Raw genomic sequence first — 27,542 nt, forward strand, 5'->3', positions numbered from 1 at the left:
TATCTCTTTCTTTTGTTTCAAACTTTTTTATCTTCTTTGTTAGACCAGTGAGTGATTCTAGTCCGTTGGATTATCAATTATTGAGTCAATAAAACTAAAATCTTAAATTGCCTAAGTGAAAGAAAAATAATTCTTCTCTGTTTTGGCTATAAATAAAGCATATACTGTTCCAAAACAGAACAAAAAAATCTAAAATCTCACCACTAAACCAATCTTTCTTACACAAAGAAAGAAAATGCAGGGAGCGCTTTACATCAAACCAACCATTCTACTTCCTCTTCCTTCTTCAGTTTCTTCTCCAAAGCTCAGTCTTCTTCTTCCTCACGCAACTAAAGCTTCAAGACTCTCATCTCTAAGATCAAACAACACATCATCATCTCCTTCAACATCTGATCCTAACACCGTCGACTACAACTCCTCCATCCTTTCGTAAGTCCTTAGATCACCACTTCCCTCCTCTTCTCATCTCTACTACTGACTCGTTAACATCTTTATTGTACTTAGTGTTTTCCCAGCTGAAGCATGCGAAGTAATCAGCGGATACGCTTGTTCTGCTGACATTTACCCTGAAGTAAAGCTCGAATCAAAGCCCGTCTCACGTCCCGTTGTTTCAGAGCATGTTGACAGAGAATACGAAGAGTATAACAACACCAAAACGTAAAACTTCACTTTTTTCAAAAACCTTTTCATTTTCTTAACCTCTGTTTCAATTTTAAAATCTCTGATTTTGTGTGTTTTTGTGACAACTTAGCGTCTTCCGCGAAGAGGCCTGCGATGATCTTGGTGGAGAATTCTGTGAACCTGACTATCAAAAAGATGCCAACTAGAAGAAACAAGATTTTTTTTATGTGATGTTGTGAATATGTGTTTTGTATCTTACAAAGTCTCTATAGCCCCCTTAATCTATGAAATCTAGCTTCTTACTAGCTAAATCAAGATTGAACTTATGAATCAGGGACCAGAGTTCCCAAACTTACATCAAACAGTAAACGTTTGAATCTATATAAATAAAAAATAGAAGTTATAAGCTCCTAAAGACGTCCACCTATGATTTTAAACCACCAATAGGGATTAGCCACTTCACTAATTAACATTTTTCAAATTTCCAGAATTTTCTATATTAAGAATTATTTTAAACAATCTATCAGGATTTGACATGTAATTCATTAACATTTTTATAAATTTCCAGAATTTTTTAGAAAATGGAAAATTTTAAATTTATAGAAATAAAAGAATTATGTACAATATCCCACATCGGCTAGAAATTTTTTAGATAATGGTTCAAAACCAGTATAAATAAGATTAATATGCTACCAACAACAAATGAGCAGAAAAGCTTTATTTATCACGCGTCTAAGTTTAAAAGTTTTATATTAGGTTTGATCCAGTTTTTTATTTGATCAAATTAAAACTTTAAAAAATTTCAGAAAAATATATTATAATATTTAAAAATTTTAAAAGTTTAAATATTATAAATATTGAAACTTTAAAAAGTTCTTAGCTTTAAAAAAGTTTTTAAATATTATAACTTTTAAATTTTAAAAGTTTAAAATATTATAAATATTGAAACTTTTTAAGAGGTTCAAATTTTATATTTCAAAACCTTTTAAAAGTTTAAAAAATTCTAAATATTGATATTAAACAGAAATTATTTTATTTATCTACGTTTGTGCTTTTTATTTCTTATGAGTTGATATTCTTTCATTAATTTTTTATCTTATTTTTTATTTTCGTAAGAAAAGAAATGATTTCGTTCTTTGGATTTGATTGGTTAACAAGTTGTGTGGTAGTCTAAAAAAAAGGTTTTTCGGTGGAAGAATTTGAAGAAGTTGACAAGGAAGAAGAAGAAAAAGTATATAACGAAGAACCAGACAATAAATGTAACAATGACAATTACCACAAAATTTGACAATGAAAATGACAATTTTTAAACAGTTTCAAAAAAATATTATAATATTTAAAAAATTTACAAGTTTAAATATTATAAATATTAAAATGTTTAAAAGGTCTTAACTTTTAAAAAGTTTTTAAATTTTAAAAGTATAAAATATTATAAATATTTAAAAAAAATAAAAGGTTCAAATTTTTTAAAATATTATAAATGTTGATGCAAAACATAAATTATCTTATTTATCTACATTTGTGCTTTTTTATTTCTTATGAGCTGTAAAACACATTTTTGTGTATGATTTTATAGATGAGTTGATATTTTTTCATTAGTTTTTTATTTTTTGGTCTAAGGAAGAAGGATTGACATCGCAAGACTTTAATTTGATGTTTGAGTCAAATTTTGAGGTTTAAAGAAGAAAGATGGATGACAAACACACACGTTTTATTAGCTATACATAGACATGACCAGGGTTCCGGTTGTCACGGTTAAGGTTTATTAACTATCGGTTATGGTTAGAAATTTTTGTAACCTTAACCAGAACCATTTAACAAACGGTTAAACAATTACGTTTAAATACGGTTACGGTTCAAGCGGTTACTGTTATTTACGGTTACGGTTGTTTGATAATATAATACAGTTGATATTATTTGATGATATAATATAATTGATATTATTTATTTATAATTAATATGTTATTATAGTGTACTCATATTTCTATATATCATATGATTCATATTAAATAAATAATTATATTTTATTATGTTTTTAAAATATTATAAACCAAGTAAGGATTTTGGTTTGAGAAGTTTCTAAACAGGTGGATCTAAAACCAAATAAGTATATGGATAAAATTGACAATAATTGGCTGAATGTGTTGACTATGCTCGTAATCATGAATTTGACAAATTTTATGAGAAAAGAAATGATTTTGTTCTTGGAGTTTGATGGATTAACAAGTTGTGTGGTAGTCTAAAAAATTGTTTTTCAGTGGAAGAATGTGAAGAAGTTGACGAGAAAAAAGAAGAAAAAGAGTATAACTAAGAACCAAATGGTAAAAGTTACGATGACAATTAACACAAAATTTGACAATGAAAATGACAAAAAAGAATATGAAGAATAAGAAAACATTGAATAAAAACACGAAAACATAGATGGTAGCGATCAATTAAATATGAAAACGAGTTAAATTCATGATTATCAAATTGTTTCGTTTTTCTGATGGTCAAAGAAAATGGTTTAGGATATGTGAGGTCATCAGTTTGATTTGCCTCGCCTGGACGTCAAGTTAAATTTATGATTTTTTTTTATCATATTTGATTTTATAACACAACTGATTTTTATATTTTAAAAAATTATGTATCTGAAATTTAATTCTTTTTCTTAGTACTAATTTTTTTTTATGAGATAATATTTTACTACCGTAATCAATCATATATAATTTTTATCAAAATCAATCAATCATTTATATTTTTTATCAAAACCTAGTATTTGATAAAAGGGGCTAGATCAAAGCTCTACTGACTCTATAGTTACCTTGAAAATAACCTCAAATTAGTAATAATATTAATGAAAATTAGTAATAATAATAATAGATAATGTAAAATACAACAAATAAGAAACGTTGACAAAAAATAACAAACAACAACCAAAATCTACATGTGTTTTAAAGAACATGAAACGTGAGCAGCATATTATAAAACTTTTCTAATAGTAGAGATTCACTTTGAACATAGTGGCAAATTGGTAATTATTTTAGTGAAAATTGGAAAATAATAATATGTAAACATGTAAAAAAATACTCCTCTAAACATGTTAACATTATTACTAATTTAACCTTAGTTCTATTAGTTTTTTACCAATTTTGTTAACATTATTACTAATTTACATTTTTACATGTTTAGAGGACTTATCCGATAAAAAAAAACAAAAAATTGTAAACAACATATATTAAAAAAAAAATGCCTTGAAAATAACGTTAAATTGATTCCAAAATGCTATAAATTAGTAATAATGTTTAAAAAAATTGGTAAAAAGCTAATAGATAGTATAAAATAGAATGAGAAACGTTCCCCAGTAAAAAAAGCAGAAAAATGTGAACAACATATATTAGAAAAACTATGTCTTGAAAATAACGTCAAATTAATTCTAAAATGCTATAAATTAGTAATAATGTTAATAAAATTGGTAAAAAGCTAATAGATAGTATAAAGTACAATGGAAAACGGTGACCCGATAAAAAAACAAAACATTTGAACAACATATATTAGAAAAACTTTGCCTTAAAAATAATGTCAAATTGCTTCTAAAATGCTGTAAATTAATAATAATGTTAATAAAATTGGTAAAAAGCTAATAGATAGTATAAAATACAATGGGAAACGTCAAACGTTGACCCGATAAAAAATATACAAAAATGTGAACAACATATATGAAAAACTTTGCCTTGAAAATAACGTTAAATTGATTCCAAAATGCTATAAATTAGTTATAATTTTAATAAAATTGGTAAAAATCTAATAGATAGTATAAAATAAAATTGGAAACGTCAATCGTAGATCCGATAAAAAATACAAAAAAAATGTGAATAACATATATGAAAAAATTTGCCTTGAAAATAACGTCAAATTGATTCCAAAATGCTATAAATTAGTAATAATGTTAATAAAATTGGTAAAAAGTTAATAGATAGTATAAAATACAATGGGAAACGTTGACCCAATAAAAAAACAAAACATGTGAACAACATATATTAGAAAAACTTTGCCTTGAAAATAACGTCAAATTGATTCCAAAATGCTATAAATTAGTAATAATGTTAATAAAATTGGTAAAAAGCTAATAGATATTATAAAATACAATGGGAAACGTCAAACATTGACCCGTTAAAAAATACAAAAAAGTGTGAACAACAAATATGAAAAAATTTGCCTTGAAAATAACGTCAAATTGATTCCAAAATGCTATATATTAGTAATAATGTTAATAAAATTGGTAAAAAACTAATAGATAGTATAAAATACAATGGGAAACGTTGACCAGATAAAAAAACAAAACATGTGAACAACATATATTAGAAAAACTTTGCCTTGAAAATAGCGTCAACTTGATTCCAAAATGCTATAAATTAGTAATAATGTTAATAAAATTGGTAAATATCTAATAGATAGTATAAAATACAATGGGAAACGTCAAACGTTGACCCGATAAAAAAATACAAAAAAATGTGAACAACATATATGAAAAGATTTGCCTTGAAAATAACGTCAAGTTGATTCCAAATTAGTATAATGTTAATAAAATTGTTAAAAAGCTAATATATAGTATAAAATACAATGGAAAACGTTGATCCTATTAAAAAAATGTGAACAACATATATTAGAAAAACTTTGTCTTGAAAATAACGTCAAATTGATCCAAAATGCTATAAATTGTGGTTTTTTTTTATTTCTTTCTTCCTTTCTTCCTTTCTTCTTTTCTTCACACTAATAAATCAAAAGTTCTTCGTCTGCTACATCAAATTTATTTTACTCATAATTTCATTTATTATTTTTTTGTTATATATATAAAAATCCCTTTCTCTCATTGCCCTTTCAATTGCTTTACCATTCTGTTCAGAACCTGACTCTTTTGTCAACATTTTTTTATATATTTTTTTCCAACCAACATTAAATTAAACTAAAAGAGAACTTTAAGATTGGTCGCCCAAACAAGAGAATAAGAGTTTACAAAAGAAATTTCAGAAATTAAATATCTCAAAGAGCAAGCAAGACAATCGGCCCTTGAATTGGACACATGAGGGATCCTGGTAAGGGTAAAGGAAGGGAATGAAGATCTGAGCGAAGAGAAATCATCTAGCAGATTCAAGAGAGCGGGCCAATCATCAGGCGTTTGTACCATCACGACTAACTCTGCACAATCCGTCTCAGAAGGTTGATAGTCGATACCAGCCGCTAGAAGGGACTCTATAGCCCAAATCAAAGATTGTAACTCCAAATCTTTATTTTATCTTTTATAAATCCAAATCTTTATTTTTCATCTTCATTGTGTGATAATATATATACATCCAAATCAACATATATAAATTCCCTTTTATTATTCATGTATCGATTGGAATCGTATATTGTTGAGTGTTGACTTTTGGGAATGAGTTTTTTTATCTGGCTGACTTATTGAGTGAGATGTGTGAACACAAAGGTGAATCATGTTTTCGTTTAAACTTATTTGCTGAAATGTTACTACTATTGATAGAGTAAATGTCTGATTAGGTAATTTCTTGTGAAGGTGGTGTGGCTCATTTGGAGGAAGATCTCTTGCGACTTGACTCGTCCAAGGTACGTACTAATAGTAGTTTTTAAGTCTTTGAGGTTTGTGAGAATTCGTCTATAAGGTTTCCCTAGGAACATATAGAAATCTTTTCTTTTTATCATTTAGAAGAAATCTTGACTAAAGAAATCTTGCATTAGCATCAATCATAAGCCCAATTCTCAAAATTCTTTGAGACTTTCTATACAGAATTGGCGAAAGCGTAAATAAGAAAGGTCAAGCCTTTCTCTCATTCCCCTTTAACTTAGGCCAAGTATAAGACATGGAGTGAAGTGAAAGTTATCAAAGGAAAATCCAAATGACAATAAGATTTTATATCTTCAATTGGCTTTACACTCTTTATGATTATTGGAAAGTAGAACAAAAAAATAGTTTTCGATGTTTGAAGTTTAAAGTGTTTATGAATACATGGCAGTTCTTGATTGCAAAAATAAAGTGGTTCTTTATTTTAAAAATAAAGTGCTTAAGTTGAAGGTTACTTTACTCTCTTGGGGACCAATTATAGCGGATAGCCAGAAGATTTTAGGTAAAATCGTGTTGAGAGAAAATGACTGAGTAAACAAGAGCTTTTCTTTACTAGACAAGATTGTAAAGTTTGAATCCGTCTAAAGAGAGAGAGAGAGACATTCACAGAGAAAACATTTTGAAAAACAAAATAGAGTACGAAACGGCTTGAATCATCACGAGGACTTCATTACTAGTATTTACTACTACAAGATATAATCATAGAAGCTAAAAAAAGCCCTATAGGAAAAATTATAACATGTTAGGTTCTTGAAAGGCCCTACTACTTTAACTTTTCTCTTCATCATACTTCATCACATCCTCTACGTTCTCGTGACTCTCTTCTCTCTTCTGTCTCTAACCGCCATTAACTCTGTCTCCTCTCTCTCTCTCTTTCTGTGTCTCAAAATCTTTTATTTTGTACGGATGCATACAACGGATATAAAAGTTCTTTAAAACATTAATTATAAAGCAGAAACAAAAAAAAAAAAATGGTAGGGACTTTTCTCTTGCTCTGCCTCTTCCTTTTACTATTCTTTTCTAACTGTGTTCTTCATTCTCACATCATTTAAAAAAGCTCCAAAATTTTTCATCAGCCTAATACTTTTGTCTGAAACCGTATATGTGCAAAAGGCTCTTACCTAACTGTTTTGTCTTGTCTTCTTTGAGAAGGTCACACTCATGAACAAAGTTTAATAGAACTTTAATGAATTATTGATCAAATTTAGATGAAACATAATTGTAAGTTAACATTGCTAAAAAGAAATTGAGTTCTCAAAAGCTTAAAATAAAACAACTCTCATTTGCAATTGCATTACATGCTTAAACTGAAGTTAAGAAGAAAAAGAAAAAGGAAAAAAAATACTGAGATGAAAATTGCAGATTTAAAAGGGACTTTTAGTTCTTCTAGCTTCGGTTCAACAGATTTTTAGTTCTTCTAGCTTCGGTTCAACAGATGCTCAATGGACTCGATCAGATCATACCAGCATAGCCTGCTGTATCGAAAAGCACTGCTTTGATTTGATCAGGTAATATCTCCTGTCCTTCTTGACATTGCTGATAGATAAAGAGATAAGAGAACATGTTACTACCAATCCTCAACTATTTTAACTAAAAAGTTGAAGATCCTTACCTCAGCGCGGAAAACATCCAAGGCAAACCCGTTGAAACAGCTAATCACGGCTTGCTGAACATCTAATCCAAGATTATCCAAAGCTTTCATGGTAGCAAGTAAAAGACCTGGTCTACGACCACAGAACATATGAATGTTCACTGCTCTTCCTTCCCTTAATCTAACCTCAACCTGCGAAAAAGAAGCAGAGTAAAATGATGTATCAAACATGAATCATTTCTCATTTCCAGTCTAAGCAAAACTTATATGAAAAAGATATGCATATATATATATATAGTCCTTACTCTTGCTTGCTGGCCTTTAGGACTTGGCAAAGAAGAGGGACATAACTCTTCTTTGACACGACAAGAAAGAGTCTGCGGTGTAGGCGTTAGTGGATGGAAGCTTGATGAAGTTGGAGGCAAAGTTCCAGGAGGAGTTGACTCAAGTTCGTTGTGAAGATCATTGATCCTTTGTAAAAGTTCCTTCAGATAATCAATTGCATCTCCAAGTATTGATGCTCTATCCATCTGCAATTCATCAAGAATCCATAAATCACAAGCTTCTTCCTCAAAAGAGTAAAGCAACTACATTCAAAAGTTTAACAACAACAAAGGCCATGCTAGAATTCTTACTTCAAACCCTACAAAAGCTACAGGACAACAATACTCTCTTAACTGAGAGCAATAAGTAAATGATTAAGACAAAGACCTTAAAAAGGAGATAAAAGAGAAGTAATTGTTTACTTTGCTGATCTTGGGGACAACTGATCTAAGCATATAAAGCCTATCATTAAGCTTCTTCCTCCTTCTCCTCTCAGCCATCAGATTCTTAGCAGGCATGCCTTTCTTCTTACCCTTTCCTCCTCCAATCTGAACACTCTCAGCCGCTTTCCCGCTCTCGTTTAGCTCATCAGACTCATAATTCAATCCGGAAACCTCAATCCCAGTCTCATCCATATCACCATCATCACTTAACCTCCTCATCCCCGAGCTCTCCGAGTTTCCCATTTTGCTTCCAGAGCTCTGACGCATAGCTGCACGTTTCTGGAACAGAGTAGGCTGTGCAGCAGACGATGCTAACACCTCTAAAGGCTTCAGAACTTTAGCTCTGTTCCCGACAAAACCACCATTCGCAGGACTCCCAAAACCTTCCAACTCCAATGGAGCTGTGAACCCACCTCCTCCTCCTCCTCCACCGCCACATAACATTGTATTGTTGTTGTTGTGATCCTGTCCAAGAAGCGACCTTGCAGACAAGAAATCAGGAACAGAACTCAAATCACGGTTCCCCAATTGTGTCAAAGAACCAAAACCCATGGACATGGGAGCATGGATTTGGCCAAGGAAACCAGATTCAGAGCCGAATTCAAAAGCATTGTCAAAAGGGTTTGCAGAAGAAGGAACATTGATGAGACAAGACTTGTTGTTAGTGGACGACAAGAACTGGTTTTGCTGAGAAGGGTCAAGGCTAAAAGCTTGAGAAGGAGAACAAGAAGAAGACGAATCAATCGAGTGCTGAAGAAGGAGATTGTCACTAGGATTAAAAGGGAAACCACCGAGAAATCTGAAATCTTGCTGACTCTGTAACATCTGAAGATCTTGTGGATGTGGTGGGTTACTAAACCAGTCACCTTCAAGCATAGGTTTAAACTGAGAACCATCTTCTTGATTCCTTCCCCACGAACCACCTTCCTCGTTCTCTTCCCTTTCTCCACCACCACCTAACCAAACCGTACCACCGTTGTTGTTTCCGTCAAGAACCATCTCCAAAGCTGAGAGCTTTCCCCCCAAAAGACGATTCTACAAAGCTGAGACCTTTTTAACAAATTCTGCAAAAGTTTGAAACGAAAGATAGTAACTTTGAATTTTCAGAGACTTAAAAAAAGTATAAAGAGAAGCATTAAAGAAGAATCACGAGTATTTCATGAATTGAAGAAGCGAAATCTGAAAAGGAAGATAGAGAGAGAGAATGATAGATTCATTTCTTATAGACTTCACCAAAAAAAAAAAAAAAAAAAAATTGAAACTTTTAATTTGTTTGTTTTGGGGATTCAATTTTATGGAAACAGCCCACCATGAAATTGCTTTATCATTCAACACATACCCGAGATTTCTCGTGACTCTCTTTGCTTTGCTTCGTTTACCGTATCTCACCGTCACTACTACTCTCTTTCATCTTTGCTGATTTTTTTTTTTTTTAGCTTAAGCTTATCTCTCTCTCTCTCTCTGTGTCACTCTCTCTGTCTTTATGTGGAGAGAGTTAAAAAGAAACAAAAAAGCTAATGATGATGATTAGTGAGGGGTCTAATTAGGGGATTATTCATGCAACGCGTGTCTTCCATGCACTTTCTTTAACTGATACTATTACAGTATTACCTAATTATGATTCAATCAAAGTTTTTTAAGGACTTAATTAAAGTTCATTTAATATTATTAAAATCTTTGCTTTTCTTGTTTTTGCAAGAAGAATAATTTTTTAATTAGTTTCTAAGGCATCAGTTAAGAACATGCACTTTACTCGTTTTTATGAATTTGGTTTTACACACTTTTATTCTTAATAATAATAATAAGTATTAGTATAGTATTTAGTATTATTAAAATATTTTATTTTCTTGTTTTTGTAAGATTTTTTTTTGAATTTAAAAAATAATGTAATGATTGATCTAACGCATGAGTTTAAAAACATGCATTTACCCGTTTTGTGAATTTGGTTTTGTAAGTTTTGCACACTTTTTTTTCTTTCATAATAACAGATGCTTAATTTTCGATACTAAACACTTCGCAATTATAATAGATCAACTAATTTCTTCTATTTAAATACCTTTCATGAAAATTTTCAATTTTATACATATACTCCGTATAAACTTTAATCAATACTAGAGAAAATATATGTACATACGAAAGATAATATTTTAAAAAATTGGAAAACTGATCATCATGAAATGGGTGAAGAATTAATTTCACCAATGTCAACATATATTTATTACAGTATAATTTTGTTGATGGGTGTTTCTATAGATATATCCACCTTCGAAATGTGTGTTACTGTATTTAATTCTGTATTATTTCATTTATGTGTTGTATACAAACATTATTCACTATTTTAAAAATCTGTATCTGATTTTAAAATTAACTATGTAGGATGCAGAAAGAAAAAAAGCCTACATTATTCAAATAAATTTTCAATTTTGAATCATGTATTTTGAAAGATATATGGTAAGAAAATAAAAAGGGTTAACACAAACACAATATACATCATTGTGTTCTGTTTATTCATTTTTAGTACCTTTTCTCTAATTATCTGTTTTAGCTTTTATTATTAAAAAAATTGTTTACAATACTTCTCTCCGTGGTCATCATGATAGACACCTACAATATCGATGACTGATTTGGTAATAGTAGAATATGCCAATTTCCCCCACAGCAAACACTCGAGGCTCGAGAGAATCAAATTTTGAATTAGAACGATTACAAGCGTTTAAGCGGGACAAAACAGTTTATATGGTGTCAAACAAACAAGCGTAGCCCGGGTAGCCGTATCGAGTTGGAGGAAAACCAAAAGCAAAACTCTAAAAAAAGTGAAAAACAAGATTCTCATTATCACAGATGCATCGATGAGACGTGTGAGCCTTGAAGATATGAACATGAAGATGGAAGACATTTGCTCGCATTTGTTATCAACTCTATCAACTCCTCTCCTTGTCCCTTCAAAATGTAGACTTCTTCATCAATCTTCTTCACTACCGAGCTCTTGCAATCCGAAAACAGAACCTTCACAACAGGGCTTAATTCTACTGTAGAAAAGGGTTCGTCTCGGTTCGAGCAAAGACCAGTGGAGGACCAAGAGTTTGGGTTCAGAATAACGATGTTGAACAGAGGCGATTTAGTTGTCAGATCTTTGACCAAAACATGAAATGATAACTCTTCTTTGGCACATTCCACTAGCTGATTGGTAAACATTCTTTCCAATGTGTATTTCCTGAAAACATCAGAGGAATCACCAGCCACCGATGATGATGTAGAAATATAGCATTTGAAGAGTCTAACTCCACCATCTATGGGTTTACCGTTGCTCCCAACACCAGAAGGGTAGGCTCCAAGAGGAGATGAACACTCAGGGCAAACGAATTCAATCCAGTCAACATTCTTTGACACATTCGATGCTTTCGCCATAAAAACATCCTCAAGAAACCCATCAAGAAGCAACTTCTTATCAAGTGTAAGCTGCTGTTCCAACTCAAAACTCTCATTAGAATCATGTGAGTCATGTACACAGCACCCATGTATTGATGCCTTATCTTTACAACCCAGCAGCAAGTTATCAACTTTACCACAAACACTCTCACCTCCATTCTCATGGCTCTCATCAGAAATATCTTCACTACTTCTAGAACCCGGTTCACCTCCACCAACATCAAAACTCAGAGCTAAACTCGATTCAATTCCATTAGACAAGTTACACTCTACAAGATCATCTTTACTAAGCAAAACAGTAGTAGCACTAAGCAAACACAACCCACTAGAGCAAGTATACGAATTCGTGTACTTAACTACCATCTTCTCACTAATCCCACCAAACGAACAACAACAAGTACCAAACCAGTTATCAGCAGATTCACGCCAATTAATAGACGGCATTTCAGAGAAATCCAAAAGTTCCTTCTTTGTTAACCTATTTGAGCAGTTTCTACAGTAAAAATGAACTCCTCCCATCAAAGACAGAGTCTTGAGATCATAACCCATCACTAAAGGCTCCGACTTTTCTCTAGAATCAATCCCCAAATTCAAGTCTGAGACTAGAGGATGATCAATCGGGAGTAACAGAACAAGTCTAACCTCGATGTGATCGTCTAAAGCTTTGAAATTTACAGGGGATTCAGCATCGAGCAAAACCCTAGGGATAGGAACACAAAGAGAAACAATCTCTTCTTTGCTTGTGGCTTCGTCTTCGTCTTCGTCGTCATTGGTCCATGTGACGAGAAGTTGAGATTTTTCGAGGATGGTTGAAACATTGAGGCTTTTGCAGTGGGTCATAGGGTTGGTTGTGGAATCGAAAAGAAAGAGACGAAGATTCGGAGAATGGGATTGAGCTTCCCATGTGTATCGCCATGACCTCTTCTGGGTTTTAGGGTTTTGCTCCATTGAAAAATTGCTCTGTTTCCGATTGTATTTACGATTTATGATTTGACCCGACTTCAAACCCGATCCGACCCGATCCGATCAGATTCGATCCGTATTCATCTGTACATGTACATGTTTTCGTTCAAATCATTTTTAAGCCTTTTATAATGTTTACAATCATTTTTTAACTTAGGATAAATTTTATAAATAATCTTATTCACACTAATATATACATATATTTATTGGTTTATTAATAATATTCATTAACTCTAAAGATTTAGTTAAACATATAAGGAGGGGCATTGAACTTTAACATTTTAAAGGATTTTAAAGTATTTTTAAAATTATTTGTTATTTAATTGAAGATTTTAAAAAATCTCATGAAATTATATGTTATTCAACTAAGATTTATATAAATTCCTCTAAAATAATTCAGAATCTCTTGTTATTCAATTAATAGTTTTTAAATCCAACTTTAAATCTCTTGTTATTCAAAATATCACAACTTTTTTTAGAATACTACTTTAAATGATTCTAAGAGACTTTTTTTTTCTTTTTAGTTGAAAAGTACTCTTCTCAAAATCATACCCCTTGAGATAGGATTTTGAAGGATTTCAATTAAAAACAAAAACAAACAAATGAGCAGTCAACACTTCTTGTTTATAATCTCTCAACAATTCATGTTTTCTTCTCTTTGTCTCACGTTTGCTTCTCTCTCTCCTTACTCTGTTTTTGTTCTTGTCTAGAGAGAACCATTGAAATATCAGATTACATGTTGTTTGCTTCTTACTCTCATCGTAACGTGATGGGGGTGATGAGCAGAATTGGTAATGTGAGAGGAGACACCAGAATCTGGAAACCATTATGTACCAAAGGTATCCGTGATCTGAGAATAGGCAACTAGGGAGATGTTTCATCTTCAGCCAACTATTTTGAAAAAGTGAGATTGATGCTATTATGATAGAAATCGCCGGTTCTCACGATGCATAGATTTTTTTTTTTTGTAAAATATTTCAAAATCACACAAAGTTTAGTAAGAAAATCTCATAGAATCTCATAGAATTACATCTCATTTTCTAAAAAAAATATAAAAAATCTAAAACATAATCAAATCTCCTAAACATTTGTTAAATCTTTCAAAATTCTAAAATATTAAAATCTTACCAAACCCTTTAAAATATAACTTGGATACCCCCTCTAAATGTTTTAACATAATTCAAGTATCAAAACATATTATTTTTTAGGTTCCGGATAAATTATTCTATCAATAGCATAAAACATGTTATAAGAAGTGCATGTTTGATTATTAAACTTCTTTTTTGACAAAAAAAAAAAAGAAGTGCATGTTTGATTATTAAAATTTAGACTTTTATAACTGTTGCTTGGAAGTTATTAATAAATTCAAAATCTTCTGAAATTCCCTAATTAATTATCCAAAATATTTGTCTTAAAATTAACTCTTACTCTCTTAGCAAATCATCGAGAGTTTGGATCTATTTTAGTTATCCTAATTTCATAAATCTATCTTGTTATCCAATTTTTCAGCATGAACATTATTAGAAGCTCTTTTATTGTGAGTGTTAAACACAAATCTTAGTTAATAATACTCATAATGTTCAATTTTATCATAGTTAATTAGATGGGGTTTTCAGCTTTTCAACCAAAAAAACTAACTACAAATTCATGGGCTGTATACTTTTCTTTTGAATTGTTACCAGCCCTGCTAGATTATTCTCCTATAAATCATGTAGTTGTTTGACCAAACATGTATGGTTGTTTCTTTTGAAGAGTGTGTGGTAACTTTATAATAATTTGTATGATATTAATTTTTAAATTCCCTATAATTTGCATGCTTTGTCTATGTCTATGGATTTACCATGTAATATTGAAAATATATTGAATTTATTTGTGTTTCGTTATGATTTTATCAGAATTTTATTATGATAAATATTCACTGTCACAAAATTGTAGTGACAATTTCTAATATACTTATTATTGTTGTATGAATTGGTTTTCATCAATTATCCAAAAACTCACAAGAAATTTTTTAAATTCTACGAAATATCCAATATACTTTCCTTAAAATTCACCCTTACCAAACTATTTTACGTTTGGATAGTGGTTTTAGTTATCATAATTTGTCTCATTTTCCAATGTTACATATATTTTGTTGGAAATATTTTGATCATGAATGTTTAGTCTAATTTTGGTTCGATTCCAGTTCAGTTAAGAAAAAGATTGTCATATTTTTAGTATAAAAATTATGGTATCCAAATTAATATAAAATATATATTACAAATAGTTTAATACGGTTTTAATTTCAATTTGAATTCAAGTTAAAACTTAAATATATTTTTTCTTTTTGTTTTTCTTTACTTGCTTCTCCTTTGATTCAGTTTAAAGTCAGTTTGCCTTATGATATATCATACAATCAAATTTTAAACCATACTATATTATATTATGAGAGAGAGATACAGTCTTTGTTTCAGTTCTGGTCTTTCTCTACTTTTGCATTGATTTGAATGGTACTATTTTTGATTCTGCAATTGAGTCCTCTTATCTTGATATACGAGGAGGATCATTCAATGCTTCATATTACGAGATTATATTGATTTCTTTCCTACAACTAAGTGTTAACAGTTCAAGACTCCATAAGTGTTTTAATATTTTGTAGCGTAACACAACACTATACATTATATATATATATGCGTCCAAGGCGTTACATCTTTTGTATATGTAATGTATCTAAACATGAGCTTGGCATGTTTTGTTATATATTAGGTCAATATCCGCACTTATTGTTTTAAAATCTGTTTTTCAAAAAATTGTCTTGTTTTTATTGAAAATTTATTCAAAAAGAATTATGTTGTCTATTTTTATTGTTAGTTTTTGTTATTTTGTTTGTTTTTATGTAGTTAATAAATTAAGATATATTTAGGGCCTGACTGGTTTAACTGCAGCGTTTGCGGTTGCGGTTGCGGGAGATTGCGTAAGCGGGTGGTTGCGGTTTTAAGCGTTATTAAGCATTTTGAATGATTGGTTTAGCGTTTTGAAATAGGTGCGTTTGCGGGAGTTTACGACTGGTTGACCAGCGGGTGCAATAGCAGTTAAAACATAAGAAATGTAATATATAATTATATAAATTTTTTAAAATACCAAATATTTTATTAAACTTGATTTATAATTAAAATTCATTAAAAATTACTAAAATAATTATTTAAAAAAACAAATAAATTTCATATTGAAATACTTATTACTTTATGCATTTGGTTTTTTACCAAAACTTTAATCAAGTAATTTTATAAATGATAAAACATATGTTTTCAATCGTAAATCTTCTTTCTTAAATCTCACACACTCAATAAGTTCCATGGGGCAGTATTTACATTGGTGGTAATGAGTCACTCGTGATTTGTTTTAATATTTTTCACAAATAATCTTATTTTCTTAAATTTCTGATGAAATGTTATATTTCTTTAGATTTTTTTGAACTTACGTGCGATGTACCATTAAATTTACATCAAGTTTTCCGGGTTATTGTTAATTAAAATCTTATTTTCTTTTAATTTTTAATTTTTTTAATTTTCTCAATCGTATTCGTACTTCATTTTCTCTCATTCTTAATGAATAAAATAATTAGGTAAAAGATATCTATAAAAAAATATTTCATTATCATTGATTTGTTTCAAGTTTAAAAAAAAAATAAAAAATTTTCCAAACGCAATCGCAAACGCTCGCGGAAAGCAGATTTTAGAATTCAGTGGTTTGAAGCGGTTAGGAGCGATTTGAAGCGATTGGAAGTGATTTGTGTGATTGGTACCAATCGCTAACAACCGCTATCACACGCAAACGATCAACACCTTAGTTACAACTTGATTGAACGTTTTCTTTACGTTCAATGATACTGTACTTTTGAATATCCATATTTTTGTTACGCTCTTTTTTTTGGTTCTAACTAATACTGACACCTCTAATTAACATAATAAGATTAGCCCAAGTAGAATATATATTTAGGCATGCAAAAGCCTAATACGTCAAAGGCCCGTGATGGAATCAAAAACACGTGTAATCACGTGACAAACAAAAAGTTAGAGATACTGTTGCTCTAGTAAAACGAGACAAAAAGCCTATAGAGAGACAGAGTTATAGAGCTTACTTTGTCTAAAGTCTGTCTCCTTCCATACGCAATATGACAAAACCAAAAGAGGTTTTGATTTTCTTTTCTAAGATTTTTAATCATAGTTTACTGTACTGGTTACCTAATAATTTCACACTGATTAGTTATCTTACTCGTAAATTAAACTCATCGAGAAAGAGGGGTTTTGTGAGTTGTGTGTTTGTGTGTGGAGAAGTAGTAAAGCCTGTAAAACTGTGTTGTGATTGCCTTTATTGTCGCTAGAACTATAGACAAAACTCTATATTTTTATTACATGATTACACAAACCTACCCAACCCAAGTTAGTGGCCACTAACATGAATTATTTTTTAATTCATTCTTTTCATCTTTCGGTGTTTTGGTCAACCACTCTTCTTTCAGTGGATTTTGCTTTTCTTGGAATCTCTGTCTTATCCAAGATTCTTCCCTTCTCTTATCTGTTTTTATTTTTTTTGGTTTTTCAATTCTTATCCACTAGATGGGGTCTTTGTTGAGAGTACATTGGTTACTGGTTGGTTAGTATCACTATTTTAGTTCAAAGTAGACTATGCTTTGTACTAAAGCAGAATTAAATTTGTTTAGAGAAGAATGTGTGAATATCTTACCGAATCTGCAAAATTAACACATGTATTACAAAATTTAGTCCAGTGACAATGTTATTTTTTTAAATAAAAAAACAAACAAACAAGAAATTATGTTAAAGAGACATATTAAAAAGTTTTATTTCAGTTGGTGTATATTTAACCTAAACTTTCAATTTCAGGAAGACATTTTTCCCCCAAAAAAATTATGATTGGCTTAATTTTCGTATTACATTGGTATGTATGAAAATTATGAGTAAACTATATAACATCATTTTCTGTTAAGTAATATTTTACCCGAGGTACCATTATATAAGCCTTACATTGAGAAAGACTTATAGTATGATAAAGTATATATAGAATCCACTTTTTTCCTTCTAAATCATATTTAAAAAACATGCGTATATACAGCTCGCTATGTGGAAAGTGGAATGATATATACTTTAAAGATTAAAGAATGTAAAATAATTAGAAAATAAATTACTCTTTTTTTATTAGTAAATTGGGATCTTGATATAATATAAACTTCTTCTCTCCAACCTTTTCTGTCGTTGTTTCCTATGATATAAAAAGCTTTAAGACTCTTGCACCAAAAAGATCTCCACTTCACGTTCACATAGTAACTAAGAAGAGGCAGAAGAATAGAATGTTGAGGCCATTCACAAGGTAAAACACTCACAATACATGCTTCTAATCTCTTCTTGATTACCTAATTAACAGTTAGTCTTCATTTCAATTTTTTTCTCCGTGGCTTCTCTTTGCAGAAACTTCAAACTCTTTGTACCAAATGGTTTGATCTCCACGCCAGTTAACTCTACGCTCCTGTATTCAACTTCTTCAAGGTCGATCCTCTTTATATATGTACTAATGAGATTCTATCTTGAAATCTTAGTTAAAACACACAAACCCCCTCTTAACTTTTGTTTGCTTCGAATATATGTATATATAGAAAGTTAGAAGGAAAAGTAGCGGTCATAACCGGTGGTGCAAGCGGCCTAGGGAAGGCCACGGCAGAAGAATTTGTGAGCCAAGGTGCGCAAGTGATCATCGTAGATATAGATGAAGAGGCTGGTCATACGGTCGCGGCCGAACTTGGCTCAGCTGCACATTTCGTTAGATGTGATGTCACTGAGGAGGAACAAGTCGCTAAGGCCGTGGAAACCGCCGTGTCTCGTCATGGGAAGCTCGATGTAATGCTCAATAGTGCTGGAATATCTTGTAAGAAAAATATAAAAGAATTACAATTGAATTATTTTGAAAAAATATATTTAATACTAATACATCATACATATATGAATTTTTTATTTTTTGTGATGAATTTTTAGGCGGCAAATTTTGTTTTTGTTTTAACATTCTTTACGATTAGTTAAAAAATAGTTGCCAATCAAATATCACTATAAAATAATACAGGCTCATATCTTCAATGCAGGCTCCATATCACCACCAAGCATAGCGGACATAGACATGGACACTTACGATAAAGTGATGCGTCTCAACGTTCGAGGTACTGTCTTAGGGATAAAGCACGCGGCTCGAGCCATGATCCCTGCTGGATCGGGCTCCATCCTTTGCCTCTCTAGCATCAGCGGCTTGATGGGGGGTCTAGGTCCACACGCATACTCAATCTCTAAATTCACAATCCCGGGTGTGGTCAAGACGGTTGCTAGTGAGTTGTGTAAGCATGGATTGAGAATCAATTGTATATCTCCCGCAGGCATCCCCACACCTCTAACGCTGAGGATGTTTCGTGAGGCGTTTGCGGGTGCGGGTCACAGCATTCCGGAGGAACAGCTTTTGGCGATTGTGAACGCGACGGGAGAGCTAAAAGGAGAGAAGTGTGAGGAGATAGATGTGGCTAAAGCGGCTTTGTATTTGGCATCGGATGATGCTAAGTTTGTGACGGGGCATAACCTCGTTGTTGATGGTGGGTTTACTTGTTTCAAGTCTCTTAATCTCCCTTCTGCGTAGTTAGTTACACAAGTTGATTAATGTCTTTCTTTATTAGTTTTTCAACATGGTTGTTATCATGAGTGTTTTGGGTCATCATTGATGTGATCTTTTGTAATCTATGGGATATGATATGGTTGGACTTGGAATTATAGATTTTGCCTCTCTCTGGAGTTTTGACATTAATTCACTAGTATAGAGATAATTATTGTGTAATTGTGAAAGTGATTCATTTTCTTTTCTTTTAAAATGATAATTACACAATAAGATGTGTTAGTCTAAAATGATTGTGTAACACATCTTACATTATGACATTTTAGTATTTTAGAATAAATTTGCTAACCTTACATATCTAGTAAAAGATCAATTCAGATAACAATGTGAAGCGGTTAAGAAAGAAAGAATATACAATTTAAGACAGTTCCAATATGTACAAAACTATAAATTAAACAAGTGAGGTACGAACATAAAGAAGCAAAATGACTCGATTCTAGAGAGCGTAAACAACATTCTGATGAACTTTTAATTAAAATCATTGAAGCACACAAATGCCTTCAGCTTGGCTTTACCTAAATCAACACTAAAAGTTACGATTGGAAGATGGGTGATGTAGTGTACGTAGATATATTATATTGAAAGTTTAGTTTTATCCTAGAAGCATCCACGTTATATAGTTCTTTTTTAACTCCATTCCAAATATTGAATATTAAAATGTTGTAGCTAATACCAACTAGTGTGTCATCATCAGGATATAACCAAAACCAAGACTAGAACCTCTTTGGATCTCAAGAAAGTAGTCATCCATGGCGGCCACACTGATCAGATCCATCGTCAGGTTAACTTCAGATCATCATATCTCAATTACTAATTTACTAACTACTAATTATTATTTACTAATTTCTATTACTAAAAAGGATTTAAATCAGTTTGATTATTTTAGTTTATTTGTGCTCTTTCTTTCGTCAGAAAATTTAAACGGCCAGCCACCACGGCCTCAGCCGCTTACTCGACAGGTGGTGGCGGTGGTTGTACTTGTACGAGGTAATTTTCTGCCTCTGTCTTTCTCATGGTTTTGTACGGACCGAATCCATCTCATAGTATCAATATATAAGATATCATTCTTATAAATTCACATTTAAATCAATTGATCTTGATCTTGATCTTGATCGTAAGTCAACTCAATTCGGTAGATCATACATATCTACAACTCAGTAGTAACTTACACATATAAATAATAAATATGTTTTTTGATAAACAGAAAATGTTAAATATTGAATATGGATTATAAGTTATAACATATATAGCAAGCAAGTTAATAACTATGTTACAACTTACAAGCGGTTGATAAAAATATAATCAAGTTTTATTGTTTTATTTTATTTTTTCAATGTAGATTTTGAATCAAGTTTATAAAATGTCAACAAATTACACATATTTGTACTGTATATTACTATGTTACAAGCGGTAATAATTTTTGTGCAGCAAGAAGCTAGAAGGCAAAGTAGCCCTCATAACCGGCGGTGCAAGCGGGCTCGGTAAAGCCACGGCCGGCGAGTTTCTTCGGCACGGTGCCCGAGTTGTGATCGCCGACTTAGATGCGGAAACCGGGGTTAAAGCAGCTAAGGAGCTAGGCTCGGCGGCAGAGTTTGTGCGGTGTGATGTCACGGTGGAGGCGGATATTGCCGAGGCCGTGGAAATGACGGTGGAGCGGTATGGGAAGCTAGACGTGATGTACAACAACGCTGGGATTGTTGGACCCATGTCTCCGGCTAGCATATCGGAGCTTGATATGATGGAGTTCGAGAGAGTGATGAGGATTAACGTCTTTGGGGTTGTCTCCGGCATCAAACACGCCGCTAAGTTTATGATTCCGGCTAGGTCAGGATGCATTTTGTGCACATCAAGCGTTGCAGGTATTAAAACATTAATCGAAGTTTCAAATTTGTTAGAATACTAGTTGCATATTTAACATTAATGCAAGACATTATTACAATGGTCAACGCTAAAGTTTGAGTTTTGTTATGGTCCAAAAATAATGTAGGCGTGACCGGAGGGTTGGCACCACATTCATACACAATCTCAAAGTTCACAATTCCCGGAATCGTCAAGTCCATGGCTAGCGAGCTCTGCGAACATGGTGTGCGTATCAACTGCATTTCGCCGAGTGCTGTGGCGACACCGCTCACTCTCCGTTACCTTCAGAAAGTGTTTCCGAAGGTGACGGAGGAGAAGCTACGTGAGTCAGTGAAAGGAATGGGAGAGTTGAAAGGAGCCGAGTGTGAAGAAGCAGACGTAGCTAAAGCTGCTTTGTATTTGGCCTCCAACGATGGTAAATACGTTACCGGACATAACTTGGTCGTGGACGGTGGCATGACTGCTTTCAAGATCGCTGGTTTTCCATTTCCTTCAGATTCATGATCAATCATTATTTTGTAAACGGCAAGCTGCCACCTCCTAATTTGGCTAGCAAGATGCATCATAATTAGCTAAAATATTGAAATAAAATTGTATACATACCCGGCCCGGCCGTATCACATAAGAACATATTAGTTAAAAAAAAAAAAAAAAAGAACATATTAGTTTAATAAATTTACAAGATAATGAAATATTTGAATAATATTTTCCATAACACAAAATAATGAAACAGTTAAGTCTTTGCAGAAACTTCAAACTCTCTTTGTACCAAATGGTTTGATCTCCAAGCCAGTTAGCTCTACTCTCCTCTAATTCAACTTCTTCAAGGTCGATCTACATATGGTTTGGCATAAAGGGATGCATGGAGAGAGAGATTGTATAAACTTTGAATTGTGTTATCCAATAACGGGCTGGGCCGGGACTGGCCTGGCCCAAGAATTTAAACCTTCCGGCTTACACAAAGAGGACTCTGCTTTCATTGCCTAGATCTGAAAATGGTGGAGCCATCAGCCATGTGAATGTGATCGCTTCGCGAGCTTACAACAACCAAAAAAAAAAAAAAACTCTCTTTGCTTCTTTCTTTTTGCATCTCTCAGAGAGCACTATGGGTTCTTCACAATCTGCGCTAGTTGAAGAAGAAGAGGAAACTGACAATGAAGAAGAAGAAGAAGATGAGGAAGAGGAGGAAGACGATCATGGCAGATCATCAAACACAAGAGAATTAGACAATCTCCTAGTGAAAAAAGTACTCGAACAAGAGCCTGAGATGTTACCATGTCACGCTTCAGCTTCACCGCTTTCACCACAGCTATCATCTCTCGGTACTCCACGGCTTGGACCTTCGATTAAAGTTTGGGATCCTTACAACGTCCTCTCCCCTCCGCCGCACCCGCCGCCTATCTTCTCGCGAATCGCGTCTGGTGACGAAGATCGTTCCGTGACGGAGGTTTATCTCATTAGCCATGGTGAGTGTGATCTCAATCTGAGACCTGATTTGGTTGGTGGGAGATGTCATGTTGCTGCGCTTACTCCTAACGGTAAACGCCAAGCTAGGGCTCTTGCTGTTTTCTTTAAATCTCAGGGTGTTCGATTCACTTCTGTTTACTCTTCGCCTTTGGATCGAGCTAGATCCATGGCTGTTTCGGTTTGTCAGGTATAAGTTTCTTTAAGTCTCTCTCCTCTTGGATCTAAGCTCTTTTTGATAGAATTGGTTAGCTAATGCTGAAGAAACTTCCATTAATAGGTATCCATTGAAACCACTAGATTGAACTATAGAAATGATACTATGAATGTTCACTATATACAAAGAACACTGTCTTTGTTTAGTAACTATTTTACCAGTGCTTCGGCGTTGAGCCTCTTAGTGATGGTTTGTTTCATTGTTGTGTTGGTTAATGGTGAGCTTATCTTGTTTATGGTTGAGTGAGGGTGCACGATTCTTTCTTTGTTTGGTTGGTCTTCAATAACTGTAACGTTTAGTAACACCCTAAAGATTCTCAGTCTCTCCTTTTAGATCTAAGCTTTGAAGAAATATGTAAAGGGTGTGCGTTAAAGTAGCTGTACTATGTTGCCTATTTTGTGTGAGTTTCGAGCTTTGATCTGAGAAAATCTCTTGGGGACGAATTAGATAGAATTGGTTTGCTAATACTGAAGAAACTTCACGAATAGGAATCCTGAAAATCCATTGAAATTACTAGATGGAACTATAGAAATTATAATATGAATGTTAACTATATACGAAGACTGATGTCTTCAACACTCTCTTTGTTTAGCATATTTACCAATGCTTCGGTGTTAAGCCTCTTACTCTTAGTGATGCTTTGTTTCATATTATTGTGTTGTTGTTCATGGAATCATGGTTGAGTGAGGGGGCATGATAAGTGTTTAGATTCATACATCAATGGATCCTCTAGTGAAAGAAATGAGTTTGGAAGTGGTTACTGAATTGGACGGATTTTGTTTTTTGCAGGAAATGAGTTTTCCAGAGGAGCATGTACAATCCTCAGATGCTATTATCGAGATGAGTCTTGGGGATTGGGAAGGTTGCAATGAATCAGAGATATATAGTGCGGAAACCTTGAGTTTGATTGAACGATGCCAGCCTGATTTCACGGCCCCATCTGGAGAATCACTCAGGCAAGTAGAGTTCCGAATGGTTCAGTTTCTAAACGGGACAGTCTCAGGAGTTGCAGAGAAGCTCAGGTCAGATTTCTCTTCTACTATGAATCACAATGAAACTCATGAGCGTGATGGTTCGTCTTTACTTCCCTCGACCAACTGGGATTTGCTTCACAAACATCGTCCGAGTCTTACAAGGAAGAAATCTGGTAAAAGCAGACTTCAAGTAATGACCAATCACGAGCCTGACGATGGATCCCCAAGGGAAGAAGTTAATCACAATCACAATGACCTAAGTGATTCCTCTTCCCTAATCTCAAATTGCATCGGGGTTTTCACGCATTCTTTGCCTATAAAGTGTCTTCTAACCGGAATCCTCGGTTGCAGTCCGGTAATGAATCATAAGATCTGTGTAGAAGACTCTTCAGTGACAGTGTTACAGCATTCTTGGAGAAACGGGTGGCAGATCAAACGAATGAATGATACTGCTCATCTTAGATTGTTGTAGCTTTTATTTACCGATAAATTATTTGGGAAAACGAGGATTCATATATGTATACACCACGAATCTGCAGAAGATCAAGAACAAATGTTTTTGCAGATGACGACATGCCACGACCTCTTTGTAATGTTTTGTTTGTGAAAGGAGCAAAAAGAAAAAAGATAACAAATAGGATTCATTGGTTTTGATNGGCAAGTAGAGTTCCGAATGGTTCAGTTTCTAAACGGGACAGTCTCAGGAGTTGCAGAGAAGCTCAGGTCAGATTTCTCTTCTACTATGAATCACAATGAAACTCATGAGCGTGATGGTTCGTCTTTACTTCCCTCGACCAACTGGGATNATCTTTGTTGTTGTTTTGGTTGTGGTTGATTCTTTATATTTGCAAGCTTTATGAAATTACTTTTTTTTGTCATATTTTTTTATTGTACAAGATTAAGAACTAGGCATTTGTGTTCTGTCTGATATTTAAGAATAATATTACCCAAAAAAAGAACTAATTTGAGACAAAAAAAAGAATGAATGATGCCTCCGAGTAAAAAAGCTCTGTTCTCTTCCGTCTCTCGTCTTCTCCACACGGAGAGATACACAGAGAGACAAAACCTAACAACTCTGTTCAACAGATATGTTGACAAAACAGATGTCTTCTCATGGAACTCTGTCATCGCTGACCTCGCTCGTAGCGGTGATTCAGCTGAAGCTCTTCGTGCTTTCTCCTCAATGCGAAAGCTTTCTCTTTACCCAACTCGCTCTAGCTTTCCTTGCACTATTAAAGCATGTTCGTCTCTTCTTGATATTTTCTCCGGCAAGCAGACTCATCAGCAAGCTTTTGTCTTCGGGTATCAATCAGACATCTTCGTGTCTTCGGCTTTGATTGTTATGTATTCAACTTGCGGTCAACTGAAAGATGCACGGAAGGTGTTCGACGAAATTCCTAGTAGAAATATTGTCTCTTGGACATCGATGATTCGAGGGTATGATCTTAACGGTAATGCCCTTGATGCTGTTTCTCTTTTCAAGGATCTATTGGTCGAAGAAAATGATGGAGATCATGAGGGTGACGATGCAATGTTTCTTGATTCTATGGGTATGGTTTCAGTCATCTCGGCTTGTTCTCGTATTGCTGCTAAGGGTTTAACCGAATCAATTCATAGCTTTGTGGTAAAAAGAGGGTTTGATAGAGGGGTGAGTGTTGGTAATACTCTACTAGATGCTTATGCTAAGGGTGGAGAAGGAGGTGTAGCTGTGGCGAGAAATATCTTTGATCAGATTGTGGATAAGGATCGTGTTTCGTATAATTCGATCATGGGTGTGTATGCTCAGAGTGGGATGTCTAATGAGGCTTTTGAAGTCTTTCGTAGACTGGTAGAGGATAAAGTTGTGACCTTTAACTCCATTACACTGTCTACTGTCTTGTTAGCGGTTTCACATTCAGGTGCTCTGCGTATTGGCAAGTGTATTCATGATCAGGTCAGTTAATACAGTATGTATTTTAGATAATATGTATCATTGACTGTGACTAATTTGTAAAGATATAATGTGCATATGCAGGTGATAAGGATGGGTCTTGAGGATGATGTGATAATCGGGACATCATTAATTGATATGTATTGCAAATGCGGAAGAGTTGAGACGGCGAGAAAAGCATTTGATCGAATGAAATACAAGAATGTTAGGTCGTGGACCGCCATGATTGCTGGATATGGAATGCATGGCCACGCGGCTAAAGCGTTAGAGTTATTCCCTGCTATGATCGATTCAGGGGTTAAACCAAATTTCATTACTTTTGTATCCGTATTAGCTGCTTGCAGTCATGCGGGTCTTCATGTAGAAGGCTGGCGCTGGTTTAACGCAATGAAGGGAAGATTCGGCGTGGAACCGGGTTTAGAACACTACGGTTGTATGGTTGATCTTCTAGGTAGAGCAGGGTTTCTTCAGAAAGCTTATGATTTGATTCAGACAATGAAGATGAAGCCGGACTCTATCATATGGAGCTCACTTCTTGCAGGTTGTAGAATTCACAAGAATGTGGAGCTCGCAGAGATATCGGTGGCGCGTTTGTTTGAATTGGACTCTTCGAACTGCGGTTATTACATGCTGCTTTCGCATATATATGCTGATGCAGGGCGTTGGAAAGATGTTGAGAGGGTGAGGATGATAATGAAGAATCGAGGATTGGTGAAACCGCCGGGTTTTAGTCTGCTTGAGTTGAATGGTGAGGTTCATGTGTTCTTGATCGGAGACGAAGAGCATCCAGAGCACGAAAAGATTTACGGGTTTTTAGCAGAACTGAACAAGAAGCTGTTGGAGGCAGGTTACGTATCAAACACGGCATCTGTATGCCATGATGTTGATGAGGAAGAGAAAGAGATGACACTGAGAGTTCACAGCGAGAAACTAGCGATTGCGTTTGGGATCATGAACACTGTTCCTGGCTCGACGGTTAGTGTGGTTAAGAATCTGAGAGTTTGCAGCGATTGTCATAACGTGATCAAGTTGATTTCGAAGATTGTTGATAGAGAGTTTGTGGTTAGAGATGCGAAACGGTTTCACCATTTCAAAGATGGGTTTTGTTCTTGTGGAGATTATTGGTGATTTGATTAGATATTATAATTCCGTTGGATTTTCGAATTAGGTGAGTAACTCTCATTGAATTTATATCTCTTCACTGTCAGAAACACCTGCAACGATTTTGCAATTCTTTTAGGTTTCCCTTAACCAATAAACTCTTAAAAAGTGGTACTCAAGTACAAAAGAATGATAATGGACTACAGTCCTGTTGATACGACAAAATAACAACGTATGTGTCAACATCTTGCTATATTATAAAAAAAAAAAAACAAGGTGATGTGTAGTGCCAAGCTCGTGTAGTTC

General features: G+C 33.6%; 7 protein-coding genes across 7 annotated transcripts; 5 read left to right on the forward strand and 2 right to left on the reverse strand.

The window, feature by feature from the left end:
- On the forward strand, window positions 1-954 carry LOC104790311 (light-regulated protein-like). The gene is made up of 3 exons (XM_010516033.1): window positions 1-429; window positions 505-657; window positions 752-954. The coding sequence occupies exons 1-3, from the start codon at window positions 236-238 to the stop codon at window positions 825-827; spliced, it is 423 nt and encodes a 140-aa protein (XP_010514335.1). The 5' UTR covers window positions 1-235; the 3' UTR covers window positions 828-954.
- Window positions 7,448-9,619, reverse strand: LOC104790312 (transcription factor ICE1). Its single transcript, XM_010516034.1, has 4 exons — window positions 8,576-9,619; window positions 8,135-8,359; window positions 7,851-8,021; window positions 7,448-7,774 (listed from the first exon to the last, which is right to left on the reverse strand). Exons 1-4 carry the CDS (start codon window positions 9,593-9,595, stop codon window positions 7,691-7,693), a joined length of 1,500 nt encoding a protein of 499 aa, XP_010514336.1. The 5' UTR covers window positions 9,596-9,619; the 3' UTR covers window positions 7,448-7,690.
- LOC104790313 lies at window positions 11,270-12,980 on the reverse strand. Its single transcript, XM_010516036.2, has one exon. The coding sequence runs from the start codon at window positions 12,971-12,973 to the stop codon at window positions 11,432-11,434; it is 1,542 nt and encodes a 513-aa protein (XP_010514338.1). The 5' UTR covers window positions 12,974-12,980; the 3' UTR covers window positions 11,270-11,431.
- On the forward strand, window positions 18,230-19,822 carry LOC104790314 (secoisolariciresinol dehydrogenase-like). Its single transcript, XM_010516037.2, has 4 exons — window positions 18,230-18,355; window positions 18,454-18,531; window positions 18,639-18,907; window positions 19,119-19,822. The coding sequence occupies exons 1-4, from the start codon at window positions 18,336-18,338 to the stop codon at window positions 19,655-19,657; spliced, it is 906 nt and encodes a 301-aa protein (XP_010514339.1). The 5' UTR covers window positions 18,230-18,335; the 3' UTR covers window positions 19,658-19,822.
- Window positions 20,338-22,148, forward strand: LOC104790315 (momilactone A synthase-like). Its single transcript, XM_010516038.2, has 4 exons — window positions 20,338-20,471; window positions 20,603-20,677; window positions 21,119-21,549; window positions 21,678-22,148. The coding sequence occupies exons 1-4, from the start codon at window positions 20,440-20,442 to the stop codon at window positions 22,052-22,054; spliced, it is 915 nt and encodes a 304-aa protein (XP_010514340.1). The 5' UTR covers window positions 20,338-20,439; the 3' UTR covers window positions 22,055-22,148.
- On the forward strand, window positions 22,545-24,857 carry LOC104790316. The gene is made up of 2 exons (XM_010516039.2): window positions 22,545-23,204; window positions 24,021-24,857. Exons 1-2 carry the CDS (start codon window positions 22,656-22,658, stop codon window positions 24,675-24,677), a joined length of 1,206 nt encoding a protein of 401 aa, XP_010514341.1. The 5' UTR covers window positions 22,545-22,655; the 3' UTR covers window positions 24,678-24,857.
- Window positions 25,016-27,322, forward strand: LOC104790317 (pentatricopeptide repeat-containing protein At3g26782, mitochondrial). Its single transcript, XM_010516040.2, has 2 exons — window positions 25,016-26,138; window positions 26,220-27,322. Exons 1-2 carry the CDS (start codon window positions 25,191-25,193, stop codon window positions 27,261-27,263), a joined length of 1,992 nt encoding a protein of 663 aa, XP_010514342.1. The 5' UTR covers window positions 25,016-25,190; the 3' UTR covers window positions 27,264-27,322.

This window comes from Camelina sativa, chromosome 6 (genome assembly GCF_000633955.1).
Source record: "Camelina sativa cultivar DH55 chromosome 6, Cs, whole genome shotgun sequence".
In the NCBI taxonomy this organism is placed as follows: Eukaryota; Viridiplantae; Streptophyta; class Magnoliopsida; order Brassicales; family Brassicaceae; genus Camelina; species Camelina sativa.

Excerpts from the sequence above, each read along its gene's own strand:
- LOC104790311 (XM_010516033.1), top strand. The coding sequence starts at position 236 with ATGCAGGGAGCGCTTTACATCAAACCAACCATTCTACTTCCTCTTCCT. Across the intron at positions 430-504 it reads TACAACTCCTCCATCCTTTC|TGTTTTCCCAGCTGAAGCAT; the intron begins GTAAGTCCTTAG and ends TATTGTACTTAG. Across the intron at positions 658-751 it reads GAGTATAACAACACCAAAAC|CGTCTTCCGCGAAGAGGCCT; the intron begins GTAAAACTTCAC and ends GTGACAACTTAG.
- LOC104790315 (XM_010516038.2), top strand. The coding sequence starts at position 20,440 with ATGGCGGCCACACTGATCAGATCCATCGTCAG. Across the intron at positions 20,472-20,602 it reads CTGATCAGATCCATCGTCAG|AAAATTTAAACGGCCAGCCA; the intron begins GTTAACTTCAGA and ends TTCTTTCGTCAG. Across the intron at positions 21,550-21,677 it reads GTGCACATCAAGCGTTGCAG|GCGTGACCGGAGGGTTGGCA; the intron begins GTATTAAAACAT and ends AAAATAATGTAG.
- LOC104790314 (XM_010516037.2), top strand. The coding sequence starts at position 18,336 with ATGTTGAGGCCATTCACAAG. Across the intron at positions 18,532-18,638 it reads CTGTATTCAACTTCTTCAAG|AAAGTTAGAAGGAAAAGTAG; the intron begins GTCGATCCTCTT and ends ATGTATATATAG. Across the intron at positions 18,908-19,118 it reads CAATAGTGCTGGAATATCTT|GCTCCATATCACCACCAAGC; the intron begins GTAAGAAAAATA and ends TCTTCAATGCAG.
- LOC104790313 (XM_010516036.2), bottom strand. The coding sequence starts at position 12,973 with ATGGAGCAAAACCCTAAAACCCAGAAGAGGTCATGGCGATACACATGG.
- LOC104790312 (XM_010516034.1), bottom strand. The coding sequence starts at position 9,595 with ATGGTTCTTGACGGAAACAACAACGGTGGTACGGTTTGGTTAGGTGGT. Across the intron at positions 8,360-8,575 it reads TTGTCCCCAAGATCAGCAAA|ATGGATAGAGCATCAATACT; the intron begins GTAAACAATTAC and ends GATGAATTGCAG. Across the intron at positions 8,022-8,134 it reads CTAAAGGCCAGCAAGCAAGA|GTTGAGGTTAGATTAAGGGA; the intron begins GTAAGGACTATA and ends TCTTTTTCGCAG.
- LOC104790316 (XM_010516039.2), top strand. The coding sequence starts at position 22,656 with ATGGGTTCTTCACAATCTGCGCTAGTTGAAGAAGAAGAGGAAACTGAC. Across the intron at positions 23,205-24,020 it reads TGGCTGTTTCGGTTTGTCAG|GAAATGAGTTTTCCAGAGGA; the intron begins GTATAAGTTTCT and ends TGTTTTTTGCAG.
- LOC104790317 (XM_010516040.2), top strand. The coding sequence starts at position 25,191 with ATGATGCCTCCGAGTAAAAAAGCTCTGTTCTCTTCCGTCTCTCGTCTT. Across the intron at positions 26,139-26,219 it reads GCAAGTGTATTCATGATCAG|GTGATAAGGATGGGTCTTGA; the intron begins GTCAGTTAATAC and ends GTGCATATGCAG.